The sequence below is a fragment of the Mesoplodon bidens genome (genome assembly GCF_964165515.1).
Source record: "Mesoplodon bidens genome assembly, chromosome: 10".
Lineage (NCBI taxonomy): Eukaryota > Metazoa > Chordata > Mammalia > Artiodactyla > Ziphiidae > Mesoplodon > Mesoplodon bidens.
In genome coordinates, this window is record NC_138172.1 from 2,650,685 (window position 1) to 2,668,952 (window position 18,268).

Here is an 18,268-nt window from a genome sequence, read left to right on the forward strand (position 1 = left end):
CCCGACTGTCCTTGCCAGGCAGAGCCCCACCGGGTCTGCTGAGCTGGCGATGATGGGACGGGAGGTGAACAGGGCACCTATCCCTTCAGGGCACCGTTTCACCAGCTGCCTGGGGCATAGCTGCTCTGTTCTGGCCCCAAATGTAGTCACATGTTGGCTTCTAGCAGCACAAGGGGCTGGGAAATGCAAATTTTGCATTGAAATTCTGGCTGCTCTTTGCCCAGCTCCTCGTCAGGGGCTCAGACTCTGAGGAGGCCGGCAAGTGACGTCAGGGACAACTGGTCTCCACCAGCAGCACCTCTGGGTGGCCTGCGACCTTGGGTGGCTACCTGTCTCTAAGCCTCCATTCCCACCCGTGACACGTGATGCCAGGCCCTGCCCCACGGGACACTCAGGATGACCCCACACGAGTGCCCCGTGAAGGCCGCAGGCAGGGCCTGGGGCTGGGAGGGCCAACCCTGAGGGGCACAGGGTGAGGGGCCGGGGGACACAGAGGAGGGGCTGCCAGCAAGGCAGCGCCAGTTAACTAATGGGGCCGGTGTCCGGCTGTAGAGGCCAGGCAGAGCGCTGGTGACCCGGGGAGATGGTCTCAGGGGGTGGGGTGGTGGAGCCAGAGCTGCAGAGAGAAGGGGACGGCTGGAGAGGGAGGGGAGCTGAGAGGCCATCTAGGTGACCCCAGCGATGTGTGGGCAGGGCTGCCACGTCCTCCGACAGGGAAGGCCTGTCTGGGGGCCTTGAGCAGGCAGCTGTGGGCAGACACCACGGCACCCCGCCCTGGTGCCTGCTGGTCCCTCAGGGGTGGGAGGGAGGCTGGGCTGTCCGGCCAGAGAAGAGAGGCTGGCAGGACACAGACCCGCTCCCCAAATGCACACAACGGCAAGCAATGTCACCAGGCCTGGGTCACTTCTGGGCAGGACGCATGTGATTCTGGCAATAATCACGCTCATCTTAAGAAATTATATAGAGCTTTATTAAATAAACCAAGTAGAAATGCGCCTATTTACATCCAAGTTGCCAGTTTGAGCTCAAGTAATATGCAAGGCACAATTCTTCCTGTCTCCAGCTTTAAAAAAATAAATTGCGCGGCCCAGTCCCAAAGGGCTGAGGCAGATTCACATGTGCAGCTCGGGGTCCACGCCTGCCGGGCTCCGCCCTTCCTGGGGGCGGCACGGCACCCCGGCCTCAGGAGGAGCCGCGTCCTGGAGGTCTCAGCTGCTGTGTGGACGAGGGCTGGGAAGGAGGGCGTTTTCCGAGTCGCCCCCTCCCCAGCCCGTCCTGGGAGCTGCCCGGAGGGAGGCCGTCCCGAGGGGCGGCAGAGGCTCAGATCCGCGAGGTGCTTTGTACAGAGGGAGGGGCAGAGAACACGGGTCTGTGCGTGGGCGGAACAGTGGAACACAAGGAAAGTCCCTGTCTCCAGGCCAAGGACACTTCCCAGCTCCGATTCCGAAGTCCCTGTGCTGATAGCGAAGCCAGGAGAGGGAGGATGAACCGGACCCCCCAGGGCCGAGGCCAAGTACACCGCTCGGGAAACAAAGCACCACAGAGGATGGCCATCCACTCACAGTGGCCCGAGGGGGGCAGGAGGCCCAGCTCCCAGCTGCCCGGCGTCTCAGGCGCTCCCGAGGCTGAGCCGGGCGCCCTGGCCCCGGTCCTGAGGCTACTTGTGCAGGGATGGGGCGGCCCCTGTCCCTCGTGTCTGTTCGCTGCAATCATTCCCCAGCAGCAGCCCGACGAGGGGGAGAGTCCAGTTTCCAGAGAGGGAAGAACCCACGCAAGTAAAAAATCCAATAAAAAGTCCTTTTTCCCTGAGACCACTGCTACCACAGCATCCACAGACCCCTTCTCCACAGACCCCCACCGGCTCCAGGTCCTGAGAAGGGAGCGATCTTAGAGACCAAGAAACTAAAAGCCGAAGTGTACATCGTCCCGAAACCCCAGACAACCGGGTTGAGGAATGAGTCCAGGTCTTTGCCTTTGCGAGACTCTCAGCAGAACAAGACAACAACAACAAAAGCCCCCAGGCAACAAACTTAAACTCCTACTTATAAGAACAAGCTCGTGAGCACGGCCTAAACTACAGTTACAGGAAGAGGGGTGGCGGCGGCGGTGGGGCTTGCTCCAGACTGGACCCAGCAGGCCCGGCCCCGGGGTGGTGGAGGCACGGGGTCCTGGCCCTCCTGACTAGTGGGAGGGGTACACCCGGCTCCACAGCCCCGAGGGAGGGCTGGCTCTGCGAGCAGGAAGCAGCGCGTTGAAAGGCGTTGGCGATGAGGCAGGAACATCTAGTGTGGGAAGAGAGCCCCGGTGAGCAAGGAGCCAGAGGGAGACCTCTACCTTCCTCACACCCCGCAGGGCCTACGCCAGACAACGGCTCCGAGGGGCTGCTGCCTAGCTATGCCCCTGGCTCCCGGGCCAGCGCACGAGGCCCACAGGGGCCTGCTGAGCTGCGCATGCAGCGGCCTGGACCGTGACCCTGACCTCCCGGCGCGCACAGCCTGCCAGGTCCCAGGATCCCACAGCCGTGTCCCATCCATGGGGCACACGGGGAGCGGGCCTGTCCATCTGGGCAGAGAAAGCTGCACAAACAGACTCCAACATGTACGAAGGGTCTGGAGTGCTCAGGGGGCAACGCGAAGTCCCCGGCGTGGCTCCAACAAACCGGGGAGGGGCGAGCTGGGGGACGCAGTTAGCAAGACGAGCGCCCACTGCAAGGACAGCTGGATGATGAATCGGAGTCGACATGGGGAAGCGAGCTGCTGAGTGGTCCACGGCTTTCCCTGGGCATCGCAGGCCTGAGAGAAGGCTGTGATTCTAGGGGTCCAGGATGCATGTAGGATCTTATCACCCCAGGAACACCAATCTATATACACAGTTGTGTCCTCTTTCAAAAAACCCATGGAGCCCTTGAAGCCAGGCCATGGCCCCATAGGTCAGTAGACACCCCCTCAAGGATTCCTTGCGGAGGGAGAGAACCCTTGAATGGGAATCCGGAGACACAGGGCTGCCACGTACAGCTGTGCAGGTTGGATACTGCACAGCCTCAGGGGACACCACTCACAGAGAGAGGAGACCCTGGGGTTGTGCAGGGTCACCAGGGCTTCAGAACCACCAGAGGCAGGTGGACCATTAACAGAAATGAGTCCAGTGATTCTTCTCCATCCAAGAAACACCTCATTGGGACCTCCCAGAACCCTCATCTCTGAGTCAGCCCGTCCAGCCCCAGCTGAGAGCCCTTCGCGGTAGCCCCAGCGGGTGGGACCCCGGCCCCACACGCACACTCGCAGACACAGGGCTCCCTGGCACCAGCCCCTCCGGGACCAGCATCCGCCAGCTCCCGTTCCCCCACCAGCTCCCAGGCCTGCCCTCTGGGCCTCACACCCCAGCTGCAGCTCGTGCCCAGGGCCAGGCCTTCTGAGACCTGGGGACCCTCCCCCGCCGTCCACTCCTCAGGGTGGCTACTCACAGTGCGGGCTGTGCCGAGGGCTGGCTCGCGGGGAGAGGGCTGGTGGTGCGGTGGGCTCCCGGGGTGTGCAGACCGCGTGGTAGGCTGCGAGACGCACAGGTGGTTAGAGTGGGGGTGGGGACGGGGGGGCAATCGGGGGTGGGGACACGGCACGCCCGCCTCACCTATGATCGTGACCGCAGTCCCGGCCATCAGGGCAAACAGCGTGAAGAACATGACCTGGTAGGAGTCCAGGACGTGCTGGAAGAGGCCGGCGCCGTCTGTGGTCCAAGGAAAGAGAGTTACCAAACCGTCCGCGGAGCCCCTCACGGCGTGTGCGTGCTCAGAGGGTGAGGGGCCCCGGGTGAGAGACACATCCTGCATTTCTGCTCCTGCAGCCTTCCGACTCGCGGCTCCACTCCCACCTGGGGCACTCTGCCCGTCCCTGCTGCCAAGTCCCTCCCAGTGGGTGTCCCGTCCCGTAACGCACGAGCACCAGGTCCCCGGCGATCCATCATGAAGGCCACAGTGACGGGGATGGTGATGGCCTGGTTAGTGGTGGGGCTGGAGACGGTCAGGGTGGTGGACAGAGGCCCCTGGCTGCCGGCCGTGGGGTCCGAGATGCCGACTGTGTAGGTGACGAAGCTGGGCAGCCCCAGAGACTTCTCCTTCACGAAGGCCAGAACAGCCGGGGACCCCGACTTCACCTGGGAGAGACGTCAGGGCTGAGGGCCACACCCCACGTCTGCCTGATACACGTGAGGTGCCCTCCTGGGCCCGCGGGCCGATGGCGCAGACCCTACCAGTTCCCACTTCCCAGGCAGGTGAGGAGGCCTGGGCACTTCTAACTGACAGGCGTGCAATCCGCAAACTCAGGGAAGCACGCTGTCTATGCTGGGGCATTTTTAGGGAAAGGACAAATCAGTATCATGGAATTCTAATCAAGAGCTCCTTAAAAAAAATGCTGCACTGCGTGAGCGATCACCAAACTCCAGCTTCCCAAGGGAGCAGCCAGGAGCTCTGTCCGTGGCCCGTGGCCAGCAGCCCAGCCTGGGGCCCAGCAGGCGCTCCACCACCAACAGTGACGTCATCCCCGTGTCACTGTGAGGACATTCAGCTACATTTGCCGCAGTGAGACCAGAGAAGGAGCCGGCGGAGACGCCAGTGAGCCCTTCACACATCACCCTGACCTCCTCCCGGCCTGCCGGGCCGCAGGACCGGTGTCCTGCCCGCCACTCAACGGAGGGGGAAACCCAGGCCCAGAGATGGGGACACCATCGTCCCCAGGTGTGCGGCATCAGTGGATCAGTGATAGGTTAGAGGTTAGAGCTTTTCTTCCTGCCCCTCGTCAGCGTGCCCTCCTGCCCTGAATTCATTCATGGGCACGTGACACGTTCGCTGAGCAGATGCCATGTATCAGGCAGGCCCTGCACTCAGCGCCTCCCCCCATACGTCACTTCCAGCTGGGGAAGACCGGGGGCAATCACGACCATTCACACGATTCTACGGGCTGACAGACAGCAGCAGTGCTATGGGGAAAAGGGTAAAGGGACTTCATTTAAAAAAATTTTTAGTTCTTTAATTTTGCGCCATGCAGCTTGCAGGACCTCAGTTCCCTGACGAGGGACTGAACGAGTGTCCTCAGCAGTGAAAGTGAGGAGTCCTAACCACTGGACCACCAGGGAATTCCCTTAAAATTTTTAATTTTAAAGAGAGGTGGTCCAGGATTTCCACACCCCAGCTGGTCCTCCCTGCCTCTTGGTCCCCTCTGAGGCCTTGGCTCCTGCCTGGTCACCACTCACCTCCAGGTTCTCCAGAACTTCCATGGCACCAAAGACCTTGACCTCGGAGCTGGTGTAGTGGTTGCTCAAAAGGATTTCAGCTTGGTCAGTGTAAAGCCCTGGGCTGAAGGGCACCTCAGCCCCGACCTGCTCTCCAGAGAAGTGGCTGCCTGGGAGGGAGGGAGTGACCAGCAGTGCTGTCCTCTTCAGGCTCAGGTGCTTCAGCTGCTTGTCCGTAAGCTTGAGCATCGTCACCGAGCAGAGGTACTGGCCTGTGGAGACGAGGGCGTTATTCCACCTCGTCTCTGCTCCACCTAGGCCCTGAGGCTAATCATGCTCCCTGGAGGACTCCTACCCACCCTGCAGAGCCCGGGTGAGGCATGCCCTCCTCCAGGGGCCTCCTGGGAAGTCCCTCTTCAGTGCCCCCCCCACCTTGGACACCCTTTCTGTGACCGGCTCTCCCCCTCTGTCTCAGAATCCTCTGTTCATGGATTCCCCCAGGGCAGGAATGCCTGGTCCAGCTCTGCATTTCAGGGCCTGGCCAGTCTGGCTCAGAACAGGGGTGAGGGAATGGTGAACAGATACCAGGACCCAACACTGGCCGTACGTGAGTGGGGCTGAGCCCCAGTACTGCTGACGCCCCAGGTGCGGCAGCAAGTTCTGTGGAGGCCTGGTTGGGACTATTCAGGGTCCGTGCCTGACCCACAGTGGGTAAAAGAGCCGAATGAACACTGCTGAGTGGTGCCTTGGAAAGCGCCAGATCCAGGAATCAGGATACCTGGGTTGGGGTCCCTCCTGTGCTCCCACTAGCCAGGTGCCTCTAGGTGAGTCCCTTCCATTCCTCCTCTCTCCCCACCACCAGCCAGGAGCCCCCAGGTGAGTCGGCTTCCTTGCTGACTCTGTTTCCCTTGTCAAGTGGGGGTAACATCGCACCCCTTGTGGGGCTGTGCTGGTGAATCCACAGGGCCTGGGACCACCAAGTGCCTACTCTGTGCTAAGCCCCAAGCTCAGGTCTTGCACCCAGTGTGCCCTCAGGATACACCGCCTGTATCCCACACGGCAGCCTGGGTGCTGAGGATGCTTTTGTGCTGCTGCCAGAGGGACAGAGATGCAGAGTGAACCAGGGAGAGGAGGGCCTCGCCTGGCCCCTGGGAGCTGCAGGCTGGTGGCAGCGGATTCTTAGAAAGAACTGAGCAACATGCCAAACGGTCATCCCCAGACCCTCTCACGACAACACCGACAGTCTCGTCGCACGAGCACGGGACTCAGCGTCTCGGCATGTGCATGAGCTGGGCATTGTGCAAGTTCATCCCAGGGACTGTCCTGAGCACTCATGGCATCCTGTGAGGGGTGGCCCTCCTCTTAGAGTGACCCGGTGACACTCAGGTCACTCCACTCGGCCCGCACGTATGGGGCCAGCACGCCGCTCCAGCCCGTGGTGCTGGCTGCCAGTTCCACGGCTCCGGTTACCAGTTCCGTGGAGCAGTTACACTCCACAGATGCCCATGCCCTCAACTACCAGTTGAATAAAGGCCTTTCCATCCCTCTCAGAGCCCCGTCACGCCAGCAGAGCAGGGCACCACCCCTCCCATTTCACGAGGGAAGCGGCCTCCTCGCCTGCAGGCTCTGAGCCAAGAAGAGCAGGAAAGGCCTGGAACCAGGTTCCCAACTCTGAACCGAGTCCTTTCCGCCAGGTGTAGGTGGCTGCTGAGAGCAGCTGGGAATGCCAACCCCTCCCGGCGGCTGCAGGGAACCAGGGGCCGGGGTGACGGCATCAGTCCTCAGGCCGGGCTCCTGACAGATGCCGCCCCCTGGACAGACGGCCATCGTGAGCCGAATGAACCGCAGGCAAACCTGCCACGCAGGTCAGTGTTCACTTCCAAACCCCGCAGACTCACCCAGGGCAGCGTCAAACTCTGGTTCTACAGTGAAAACCTCACGGGCTGGGAAGTCGAAGATGTCTTGCTTGAACTGTAGCTGGCAGCCAAGGAGGGATTCTGGGTGCAGGGCTGCGATGCTTTCCACCTGGCTGGGGGAGCACTCACCTAGAGAAGGGAGGGGGTGAGAAGGCCGCACACCCCGGCCCCCGAGGCCCCCACCTGCAGAGCCCCAGCACGAGGACATGAGAGCAGGCCACGTGGAGGCTGGCCGGCCCGAGACCCGGACCTGTGCCCACATTCCTCCTGATGATGCCGCAGTTTATAAAAGCCGAGGACAAATTACTCATTATGTGGGAATGGGGGGCATCCTGTAGCATGGGCCATTTCAGCATGTTTTCAGAGCCCACATCCAGGGGCACGGCAGCAGGTCAGGCCCGGTAGTGCGTGTCGCCTGCTCCCGTCAGCAGGGAAAACGGGCGATTTATCCCTGGATGTCAGGAGGGCACTAGTTCCCCACAAATACCCTGAGCAGCGTTTGGGCAATGGCACAGTGCTGTCCACTTGCACTGGAGCAGGGAGAGAGGTGACCCCGAGGCAGTAGAGGTGCGTCAGAACGACGCCAGTGGTAGTGAATTCTACCGGTTAAGTGGTTTTTAAAAAACAGCCTGTATTGATGCGTTTATTTCTGGCAGCTGCTGTCCAGGGCGGTCACAGGCAGGGGATGAGGTCGAACGTTCTATGCATGACTTGGGAGAGGTAATTACGAAAATCAAAATCGGCGGCGAGGCCTCTGCTGAGCCACATTCTCTGGGATGGATAGTGGCTTTCTCTACTTGGGTGCCCTCGGGCTGACACTGCATCTCCAGTCCAGAAACAGGCAGTTTCGCGGCACTGGGCTTTCAGGAAGATCCCTTCACTGCTTCTGCCTGTGGAGGACTCGAATTTCTAAACAGCTGGAAGGGGTGGGCCAGCGGGGGTTAAATGCCCTCCTCGGAGTCAGCGAGTTTGAGTGGGAAAAGCAGCAAAACCCCATCAGAAGGGCCCGAGGCCGTGAGCCTGGCAGGGCCCACGCGGGACACACGACCCCTCACTCCTTACCTCTCAGGTTAGAGCTCCGGTCTCCCACGGTGACCATCACTTTGGAGGCCACAACCTCCTGGAAGCTGGTCTGGACGGGACGGGTGTACCGGGCCACGATCCTCTGAGGGACGCTGACCACTATCTGGGGGGGAAGCCGAGGCAGGCCCTTGAGCGCTGACCACACAGGCCCGGCGCCTGGGACGCAGGCACTGCCCTCTCTGCGGTACAGGGGACAGGACTGAGGCTCCGGGGCTACGTGACCTGCTCTGACGGGGCAGAGCCGGACTAGACCCCAGGCTGGCCTGACTCTCCCTGGAGCCGGTGCCCCAGCAGCGGGGCAGGGCGACACCAGGCCTGAATGGAAGCAGCAGTCAGGGCGGGCTGCAGACTTTGGCTCGCCTGTCAGTTATGATTGCGTCTCTGCACATCAGTTGGGTTACTTAATCTTTCAGCAAAGAGAGAAGGATCCATTTTACTTCACTGCCATTTATTCAGAATGAATCAGCCTGACCAAAATGCAGACCCACACGGCCCAGTGGTGGCGGCCGAGGCTCATCTCGCCAAGTTATCTCCTGGCTCACCCCTGCCATCTAACCACTGAGCACCTTCCTGAGGCAGGACGAGCCTTCCTAGGCCGGGTACCCCTTCCACCCTCCCGCAGGGCCAACACTCCGCTGCGCAGGCCCAGCTGCGGGCCACCGCCTCCCGGTGTCAGGCCGTCTCCGGCTCTGGGCAGGCGCCGAGCACTTCCTGCCCCCCACGGGCCTGCTTCCACCAGCACGTGAGTCCCTCGAGAGCAGGGACGGGGTCTCACTCCTCCCCAAGCTCCCGCAGACCCCGCAGCCGTGGCCGACGCTGAGCTGGCCGGCCGGCCCGTCACCCTCCACGCTGACCGCAGTCGCCTGCGCCCCCGCTTCCTCTGCTCCTGGCCCCGCTCCCTCCTGCTCCAGTGGGCCCCGTGTGTCCCCGCCACCCCCAGGGCTTCAGACCCACGTCTGTGCTGCAGGGCACCCCACCCTCCGCTGTCTCCAGCTTGAGCTCCAGACGCGCCGGCCCAGCTGCGTCAGCACCAGCCCCACCTGGAGGAGCTACGAACACCTCAAACTCCCCGTCATCCTCCCCCCACACTGGCGCCTCCTTCTGTGCTCCCCTCTCTGCAAAGGGCCATCCTCCCCCTCGTCGCCCCAGCCAGACCTGGAGACTCATCCCCAAGGCCTCCCTCTCCCAAGCCCCACTTCCAAGCGGTCACCAAGCTCTGGTGACCCTCCCTCCTGAGTCTCTCCAAACCCACCCTTAGTTTCAGCCTCCCCAGGGGTGCCAGTGAGGGCCCCTCCTCTGTCTCCCGACTGCCACCCTGCAGCTATGGCCCCTCCCTCAGGCTCTCAGACTCAGCCAGGCACCAGGCAATCTTTCCAAACATACTTCTGATCTGTATCACTCTTTGCCTTAAAAAAGTCTCCGATGAATCCCAACTGTGTCTGGCGTCAGTTTCAACATCTTTACCCCGAACAGCAGCAGCAGCAGCTCACACCCACGGAGCACGTGCTCTGTGCTGAGTACCATGCTAAGGGCTTCGCACACATTAATGATTCATTTAATCCACACAACAGTGTTAGCCCCATTTTACCAGTAAGAAAACCGAGGCACAGAGAGGTCAAGTAACTTACCCAAGGTCACACAGCCTCTCAGTGGCCCAGCTGGGATTTGAACCCAGGCAGCCTGGCCCCAGAGCTTAACCACTGTCATGATCTGATCGCAAAGCTACCCTCCGTTTCCACACACCCCGGGTTCCAGTCCCAGGGCTGGCTCTCAAACCCTGCCCGCCTTTCCCGTGCAGTGCCCTCCTCTGCCAGCTCCCTCAGCCCTGCCCGACCACCCTCTGGAGCTTTTTGGGGGGTCGGGGGGGCACTGCTTTATTCGTCTCAAGGTGCCTCTATCTGCACTGGGCTCATCCGCACTGCAGGGTCGCAGCACTAAACACACCCGCTATTAAGTTAAAGTGCTAGATTCCACAGGGCACACGCTGCTCTAAAAATGAGACGCGTGGAACGAAGCCAGATTCTGCTCATCGATTCATTCTCAGCTGGAGATAAACAGAAGAGAGAGCGGTTCTTTTCACCTCCAGAAAGACTCAAAAGGTGACTTGCTGGGAGAGTTTAACTTTGCCGGTGACGCCAAATTGCTAAGTGGGACCACCTACGGCCACGACTCCCGGGGGACGCCCAGGCAGACAATCCTTCCCCCAGGGCTCAGCCGAAGCGTGTGGGCGCGGGGATCACCCCCAGGAGGCCACCTCCGTCCTCCCACCACTGTGGACAAGGGAGCCGGCAGCCTGCGTGGGGGAACCTGCCCCGACCAGGCTCACGAATCCCCATCCGCCTGCCTCCTGAGGTGCTGGAGTGTCCTTCTCCCTAACAAACAGGAATCACTCAATACAGAATCTGAGGGTTCCACCCCGAAAGGCTCGGCCACGTAGGCCCCCAAACCCCACCTCCTTGTAGGTCTTCAGGTGCCCGGCGAGCTCGTAGTAAACGGTCACAGATCCCGCTTCCCGGGCCACGGCCACGCCCGTCTTGGGGTCAACATGGAGGATGCTGCGGGCTGATGAGCTCCAGGTCCCGGGGATGCCTGGGAGGGGAAGCTGCACGTGACCCCTCTGTCCCATGACTGACACTCCAGCCACCGCGTCTCACCTGGGTCACCTGGGCAGTGTCCTCGCCGCCCCCAGCCCCACGCTCCACTGCCCCACCGCTCGGCTCCTGTGTGCGGCCACAGTGCCTCCCTGCTGGGAATCTCTTGGTCATTTCCCACCCTGGGGTGACCCGGGCGCTGGCCCCCCAGGACCGGCCCACTGCATGCCTCCCCACTGCACCGCCCCTGCCCGCCCACCCTGCTCAGCAATCCCCTTCGAACAAACAAGACGGTGGCAGGCTCTGAGCTGTCACTAGACGGCGGTCCGCAGTGAAGAGCCACTCTGATCACGTGATAAATGCAATGAAAGGATTCAACAACCACATTCTACTTGTGGCAAATAATACGTGCTTTTCTTTAAAGGCAGCGTATAACTTCCTTTTACAATGAGTTTAATTAGGTTTAAAACAAGGGAGCCAATTAGGAAAAAAATTAAGTAAATGACTCCATGTGTGGCTCGTGGATGCACGGGTGGTGCGGACAGTCGCCCCACCGCCTAGCGGCTTCCTTGGCTGAGGTTCCCTCCTAGAGGCACCTGCCCGTGTAGCAGCCCCGCCAAGAAGCTCATCAACACCGAACAGTCAGGGACTTCCCTGGTGGTCCAGCAGTTAAGACACTGCACTTCCACCGCAGGGGGCGCAGGACCAGGGCAACTATGATCCCACGTGCCATGCGGCACGGCCACAACCACAACCAAACAAAACACAGAACAGTCAGCTCCTCAGCTGCACCAGCCACGTTTCCAGGGTCCCGTGGCTCGTGGCTATGGGGGTAGACGGTTTCCACAAGGGTGGAAAACCCTTATAGCGGGGGGGGGGGCAAGCTTCTCTGTAGAGGCCCAGACTGTAAGTCTTTGGGGCTGTGTGGGCCCAAGGGTCTCTGATGCCACCACTGGGCCCAGCAGATGCAGCGTGAAAACGGCCACTGATGACACGGAGATGGAGGGGTGTGGCCCAGCACCAATAACAGCCTGTTGCAGAAAGAGACGGCAGGCTGGCTCTGGCCGGGGCAGCAGTTTTCCGATGCCCGCTCTAGAACGTCACCGAGCTCCATGTGCACACCTGTCACAGCACGCTGAGAGCCCCGTCCCACCTCCCAACCACAGAGATGGCTCCCTCGGCCAGAATCTCTCGTACCTTCCAGGCTGACCAGAACCGTGGCCAGACAGAGGACGTCCCCCACCACCACTGCTCCGGACAGCTCGGGGGAGATGGCCTGCAGGACAGGCAGCGGGACGAAGTCGGAGAGGCCGCCGTGCGCTGCGTCCCACGCTCTGAGCAGTGTCAGGCCCACGCTGACCGCACGGACCACGCAGGTGTTGTTGGTGGCGCCCTTCCCGATCTGCACAAACTCGTCCCTGGGCACAGGAGACGTGACTCTCAGTCTCGGGAGAGGCCCCAGCTCTGAGGGAGGAGCCAGCGAAGGGCCCCCACACCTGCCCACTGTACCCTGATGTCACCCGGGTGAGGGACCCACAGGCCACACCGACCTGATTCACCCACCACCCGGGTGTGGCAGGGGGACCCACAGCCCAGACAGGATGGCCAGCGTCACCATCCCCCCAGAGGAAAGTGATGTACCCTGTGCTCCCATCCCTTCCCAGTAGGGAACCAGGACACTCGGGGAGGCACAGGCTGCCTTCTGCCGTGTTACTGGGACCAGTGACATCGCCCCTGCCCACTTCCTCATCTGCCGAGTGGGGCTGACAATGTACCGTCACAGGCTTGACGTGAGCCGCAAACCCGGTCAGCAGCTGGAAAGGGCTTAGGCCAGCAGCCGGCACATGGGCACACGGGGGGCACTCAGTGACGGCAGCCCCCGCAGGGCTGGATGGACGGCTGGCTGGGCAGGGGGAGGGTCAGGGTCTCTGCTCCGCTGCCTTCCTCCCCACATCCCCAAGCCCTGACCACTCTCTTGGAGACGGATGTTCCCTGCCACAGAAGGCCCGTGTGACTTCTGCAGGGGAGCAGGGGGGCTGGACATGGGCCTCTGTTCCCTCCAGGGCAGCCTTCTCCCCAGACGGGCAGATGCCCTGCTGTGTGCACAGAGCGCCATGGCATGCCAGAGGCCCTGGCAACCACAGCCTCAGTTGGTGGCCCCGGGGACTAGGTCACGTTCTCCACGTGACAGGTGTGGACACAGCGGCCTGGAAGGGTGACCCGCCCAAGCTCACGGGCCCCATAAAGGGCCAAGCCTGGCTTGAACAGGGCCCAACTCCAAACCCCGCTCTCCCAGGGCCCGGGCCTGGGTGTGTTCAGCCACAGGGGACACATCTGCTCCACGGCCCACGGGAAGCCCAAGCTGCAATGGTCACCAACACCGGGACATGACCTTCTGCGCCCAAAGAGGACTCTCTGGAGCGCTACTCCTTCCTCCTAGGTCTGGGGCTCCTCTCTCCTGCTCTTAGCTTGGTCTGCGTCCCCCAGGACAACGGTTCCTAACCTTTAGAATCACCTGAAGGCCTCGTTACAGCCCAGATGGTTGGGCCCCGAGAATGTGCATTTTTAAGTGTCCCAGGCGGTGGTAATGATGCTGGTCTGGGGACCACACTTTGAGAACCAATGCTCCAGTAGACTCAGACATGTGGGCAGGTCTAGCCTGAGGCCACAGCTCTCTCTCCTGGAGACCACACCCTCTCTCCTCACATTAGGCCTGAGGCTGCATTTGTATCTCAGAAGCATCAGCCAAAAAGAACTGCCCTTGGAGCCCAATGGGACGTGGTATTCAAACCCCACTTCCTGGCTGTGTGGCCCTGCACAAGTGGCTTGACCTCTTGGGCCTCTACGAACGGGTGACAGCGAGGAGTCGGCGAGATGGCACGCAGAAGGGCCTCAGCGTTGGAAGGTGTGTGACGTCTCTGACCAGCTTTTGTAGCAGGTATAACTGGTGCTCTCCATCCACTGACCACAGGGCCAGGCCAGCGACCAGGGCTGTATGCACCTCCCCTGCAGCCCAGCCTTCATGGCTGCACAAGATCTTATGACAAACCCCAACATCTGGGTTTTGCTTCCTGCCCACTGGGGGGACACCTCTGCTGAATGATTGCAGTCCTTCTGGTAATGAAGACTCTCAGCCACGCCTCTCCTTGCTCCTGATGCCTGGCCGAGCCTGGTGCTTCCCCCGTGGCCCTGCGAGCAAGGCGCACCCCCTGCTCTTGCGAACCGTGACTAACAAACTCTCCCCTCGGTGGTGCTGGCCTCTCCGTGTGGTCATCAGTCCCCTGCGTGAATCAGATCTGGGTCTGATCGAGACGTGACTTCATGTGGGGAACGAGGGGGGCCCACCCTCTACCTGTTAGTTGCAAAGTTGAGGACAGAGTTGTGAGCATGGAAGATATCTCCGGAGCTGTCGTGGAAGTGGACGGTGAAGGTCACGGTCACTCCCAGGGGCAGGGCCGCCAGAGCCTCCTTGTTCTGGGTGTGCAGGGCAGGGCTCATGGAGATCCTCAGGTAGGAAACAGGGGACACCTGGGGACAGTGAGCAAGGGCAGTGACAACTGCGCCAGGAACACCTCTCTGAAGAGCCCCCTCCCGAGAACACCTGGCCCTAGCCAGTCACCGTCTCAGGAGGCATGGGGGCTGGACCGACTTGGGGTCATGGAGAGACCGGCTCAGCCCGCGACGTCGGCACCTCCTTGCCTGGCGGCCGGTCTCGCTCTCAAGAAACCCGACCCACAAGAGTCAAAAGCCATGACTGTGAAAAATTAGATCATTATTCACGTTGCAAAAATATCCTCTGGGCTTTGACTGCTCAGCTTCTTTGGAGGACCTGGCTCTCCGGGCATTTAAAGTAGAAACAATGCCCGCTCGGACTGCAGGGGCAGCGTTGCCTGGGGACCTCCGTACGCTACAGAGCTGCCAGGAGCAGATGCCCCATTTGAAGGGGAGACGGGAAAAGGAGGGGACGATGGGTTTCGGGAGCCCTAGAGCGCAAGCTCTTGAGAGAGCAGACGTGGTTCTCTGACTCCAGGTAAAATCCATCCTGGCCAAAAAGCCAGCCCCCAAAAAACCCAATTTCTTTGACAAAGATCAGGGGTGCAGTGACCGGCACAGAGCTGGCGCTCAATACTATTTGTGGACACACGATGGGTGGTCAGTCACTTTCACTTACTCGAAACTAGGGTGGAGGGTTCCCTGCTAGACACCCATCTTGAAACAAAAAGATGTCAGGAAGGAAATAGGCCCACGACCCAAGCAAAATCTAAATATTACAGTGGTCGTGTGTTTTCTCTGTCACTGAGGATCAGTTGCGCAAAGAAAACTCTGTCCAGGATAAACCCCAGGACCCGACCCAGGGACGCCCAAGGAGAAAGTCCTGTCTCTGAGGAGCACAGAATGGCAAGGGGACACAGGAGTGCTGGCCGGGACTGGAGGACACCGACCGGGCCAGGCCGACGTGGGCTAGAACCCAGAGCCTGACTCTCAATTACTGTGTGACACTCTTGAGTCTCGGTCTCCTTGCCTGTATGACAGGTCACCTCATCCTACGAGGTGCCGTCTGTAATGTAATGGTTTCTGGGTCAAGAGCCAGCACACATTCACTGCTGACTGGTCAGGACACTGGAGGGCCAGTCCCAGAAAACCACGGACCTCTCTGGGCCTCAGTTTCCCCATCTATGAGACGAGGTCATTGCCATCAATCATCTCCAAGGATCTTCGGCTCCAACATCCAGAAGATGCTGCAGTTTCTCACCTAGGACCTTTAATAAACTCTTCCAGACAATTTCTTGGCTGGAAGGTGAGTATATTCACTTACACACCTGCAAGGGGAAAACAGTACTGCTGATTTTATCACTCCAAAAAGGAGGCGGACGTGATCCTACCTTGACAGCCACGATGATGGTCTGGTTGGCCCCAAAGGCCTCTTGGGCGGTCACTTCGACCGTGGATGTCCCGATCATGGACCCCGACACCAGGAAGCCTTTCTCATCAACGTGCACGATGGGAACCTTCTCGGGACCGTCCAGGACATGATAGCTCAGAGAGGCGGCGCCATCCCTTCGGAAAACAAACCAGACCCGTGTTCGCAGACAGCAGGAGTGTCACAGCAAGGGGCCCGGGGTTTGGGAGTCCCGCTGCTCCCATGAGAAGAGGCCCAACCTCAGCCCTGCCGTGCACCAGGACCCTGTGCACAGCCTGCTGCAGCTCGTCAGTTGCCAACGGGATACCTAATTTGTAAAACCAAGGGTTCCAAGGAGAGCGGCACCTTCCACGAGCTGGTCAGTGGGAGGGAAGGATGCGGGAGCTGAGGGTCCCCTCAGCAGCACAGACGCTTGCTGTCAAAGACCCTTCCGTGGTCAACTGTCTTCAGTTTGCTGAAATAAGGCAGCCTGGTGCAGCGGGAAGAGGCTGGGGCTCTGAGCTGGATGGAGCCCAAAGGCAGACCCAACAGCCCGCTGACAACTGTGCATCTTTAGGCACATGTGTCCCCTCTCTCGGCCTCGGCTTCAACTGTGAAATGGGAGTTATGGCCCTGCCCTGTCCTATTTCCAAGGGCCAGTAACTGGATAAGGCCACTTGCTAAGAACGTGGTTTGGAAAAGTACTGACAATATGCACTGGGGAGAAGACAGATTATGCAGTATTTTATGCTCTTTTACATATTCATTGACGTTATAAGGAAAGAAAGGAAGGAAAAGCCTCCCAGGCCTGGCCCCCGCTCACCCTCTCTCTGTGCCGCAGCCCCACAAACCCTCCGCAGATGACTTTAAGCAAATGTCATTGCTTCTGCCTCAAACTTCTCCTCCCTCATCAACCCCAGCCTCTTAACCTCCGATGCATCCTTTAAGTCCCAGCTCCAGCATGTCCACTGGGGGCGTGCCTCCCCAGATCCCCGCATGGAAGGCTTTCCTTTGGGCTGTGGCTTCAACACTATACCTCGTTTCATTACAGCCCTTCTCTCTCTACACTGCCCTCTTACCCCCTGGACTCAAGGGCACGGCTGTCACCCACCTCTGACCTAGAGCCCTGCACGGAGCCGGGAGGTGACACTTTTGGCTGTGCATCCCCCGCGTCTGTGTGTTTCTCCAGTGGTCCTTACAATGCCCAACTATGCACCCGCAGTTCACACACAAGGCATCACTACCCAAAGCATCGTCTCAGAATGCCGGGCAGGAGGCAGGTTTGCAGGCGGGTTTCAAAACCCCGCTTCTCTGCGTTCATGCATGTCCCCACCACCCAGCAGGGGCCGAGATCCACATTTTCACGAACCCCCAGGTGATGCCCCGGCTCCTAGACTACACGGAACAGCAAGTCTCGAAGACACAGGGGCATTCGAGAAACTGAACACCTCCAAGCTGGCACGTTTCCCCCTTTGAAGCAGTGGATGTCCGCAGAAAGCGTGACAGGTTCTGGGCCACAGGGAGAAGAGGGGCCCATGGGGAGATGCTGCAGACGAGCAGGGGACGTCCACAGTGACGGGGGAGGAGGGCAGAGGTCGCACCCGCTTCCGGCATGACACCAGGAGGGAGGTGCAGCTCGCCCGAGGCACCCACGGCTCCTGACGACTTCGACAAATGAGCCGTCGGATGTGAGCACAGCTTCACAACCTGGATGAAGCCGTGTTGAGTCATGTACCTGTTTGTCTGGAGCTTGACAAATGAGTTGGGCGACATTAACACGTGTTCTGCTTCTATTTCAGGGTTCAGCAGCCGCAGCTTTTCAAACACCTGGAAGAGAGGGGGAGTTTTGTTTCCTGTGACCCCCGGAACTATGTCCAGGGTCTGCTTGTCTCCCAGGGGTGAGAGAGCCCGGTGCCAGAACCTGTCATGCAGCTGGTGATGTGGTGGTAAGGGCTGAGCTTTAAGAGGCCGAAGGCATGGTGAGGAGGGGCATCCTCCTCCTTCACCCTGTGCTGGTGAAGCCCCCGGGGCTGCTTCACAGAAGCACGGGCCTCCTCTGAGCTCTCGGGACATATGTGTGTGGAAAGCAGCAGAGTGACAGGGTCTAAGGTCCTGCTTGCTGATGCTGCCAGGACGGAGCCTGGAGAAAGCTCTCAATTCGCCTCTCAGAGAGACATGCTGTTCCTTACGTGCCCCTCCGAGATCCACCCCCTCAGCCCTGCCTCTCATCCTCTATCCTGCCAGGCTCAAGCAGGATCCGCACAGACCTGGTACGGGGTGCCTGGTGACCTCAGGCCAGCAGCCGATACACCTGATGATGTCAGATGGACTCTAATCCTGCCACGGGGCTCCAGACCCCTCTCTGCACGCAGCCTGACACGCCCAGCACCCTTCAGGGACCTATCTCCAGGGACCCTCAGGGCTGCTGGTGTGCTTGGCATCCGAGCCTAGATGCCAAGCACAGCTTTGGCTCCCCGCTGGCTTCTGCTTCGATCAGACCAGTTGGATGCTCCTAAGGGCCTGTGTCTAAAATCATCTGAACTGATGGATGATTT

General features: G+C 60.2%; 1 protein-coding gene across 1 annotated transcript in view; it reads right to left on the reverse strand.

Moving 5' to 3' along the window:
• Window positions 1-948: 948 nt before the first annotated feature.
• NUP210 (nucleoporin 210) overlaps window positions 949-18,268 on the reverse strand; it is a 100,856-nt gene continuing 83,536 nt past the window's right edge. Inside the window, exons 29-40 of the mRNA XM_081246205.1 lie at window positions 17,449-17,540; window positions 15,697-15,871; window positions 14,166-14,341; window positions 12,011-12,231; window positions 10,675-10,811; window positions 8,202-8,325; window positions 7,122-7,268; window positions 5,245-5,495; window positions 3,933-4,149; window positions 3,628-3,723; window positions 3,464-3,547; window positions 949-2,282 (exon numbers count right to left, since the gene is read on the reverse strand). Of these exons, the coding sequence (XP_081102331.1) occupies window positions 2,182-2,282; window positions 3,464-3,547; window positions 3,628-3,723; window positions 3,933-4,149; window positions 5,245-5,495; window positions 7,122-7,268; window positions 8,202-8,325; window positions 10,675-10,811; window positions 12,011-12,231; window positions 14,166-14,341; window positions 15,697-15,871; window positions 17,449-17,540 (1,821 nt within the window). The 3' untranslated portion in view covers window positions 949-2,181. The remainder of the gene's footprint in view (window positions 2,283-3,463; window positions 3,548-3,627; window positions 3,724-3,932; window positions 4,150-5,244; window positions 5,496-7,121; window positions 7,269-8,201; window positions 8,326-10,674; window positions 10,812-12,010; window positions 12,232-14,165; window positions 14,342-15,696; window positions 15,872-17,448; window positions 17,541-18,268) is intronic.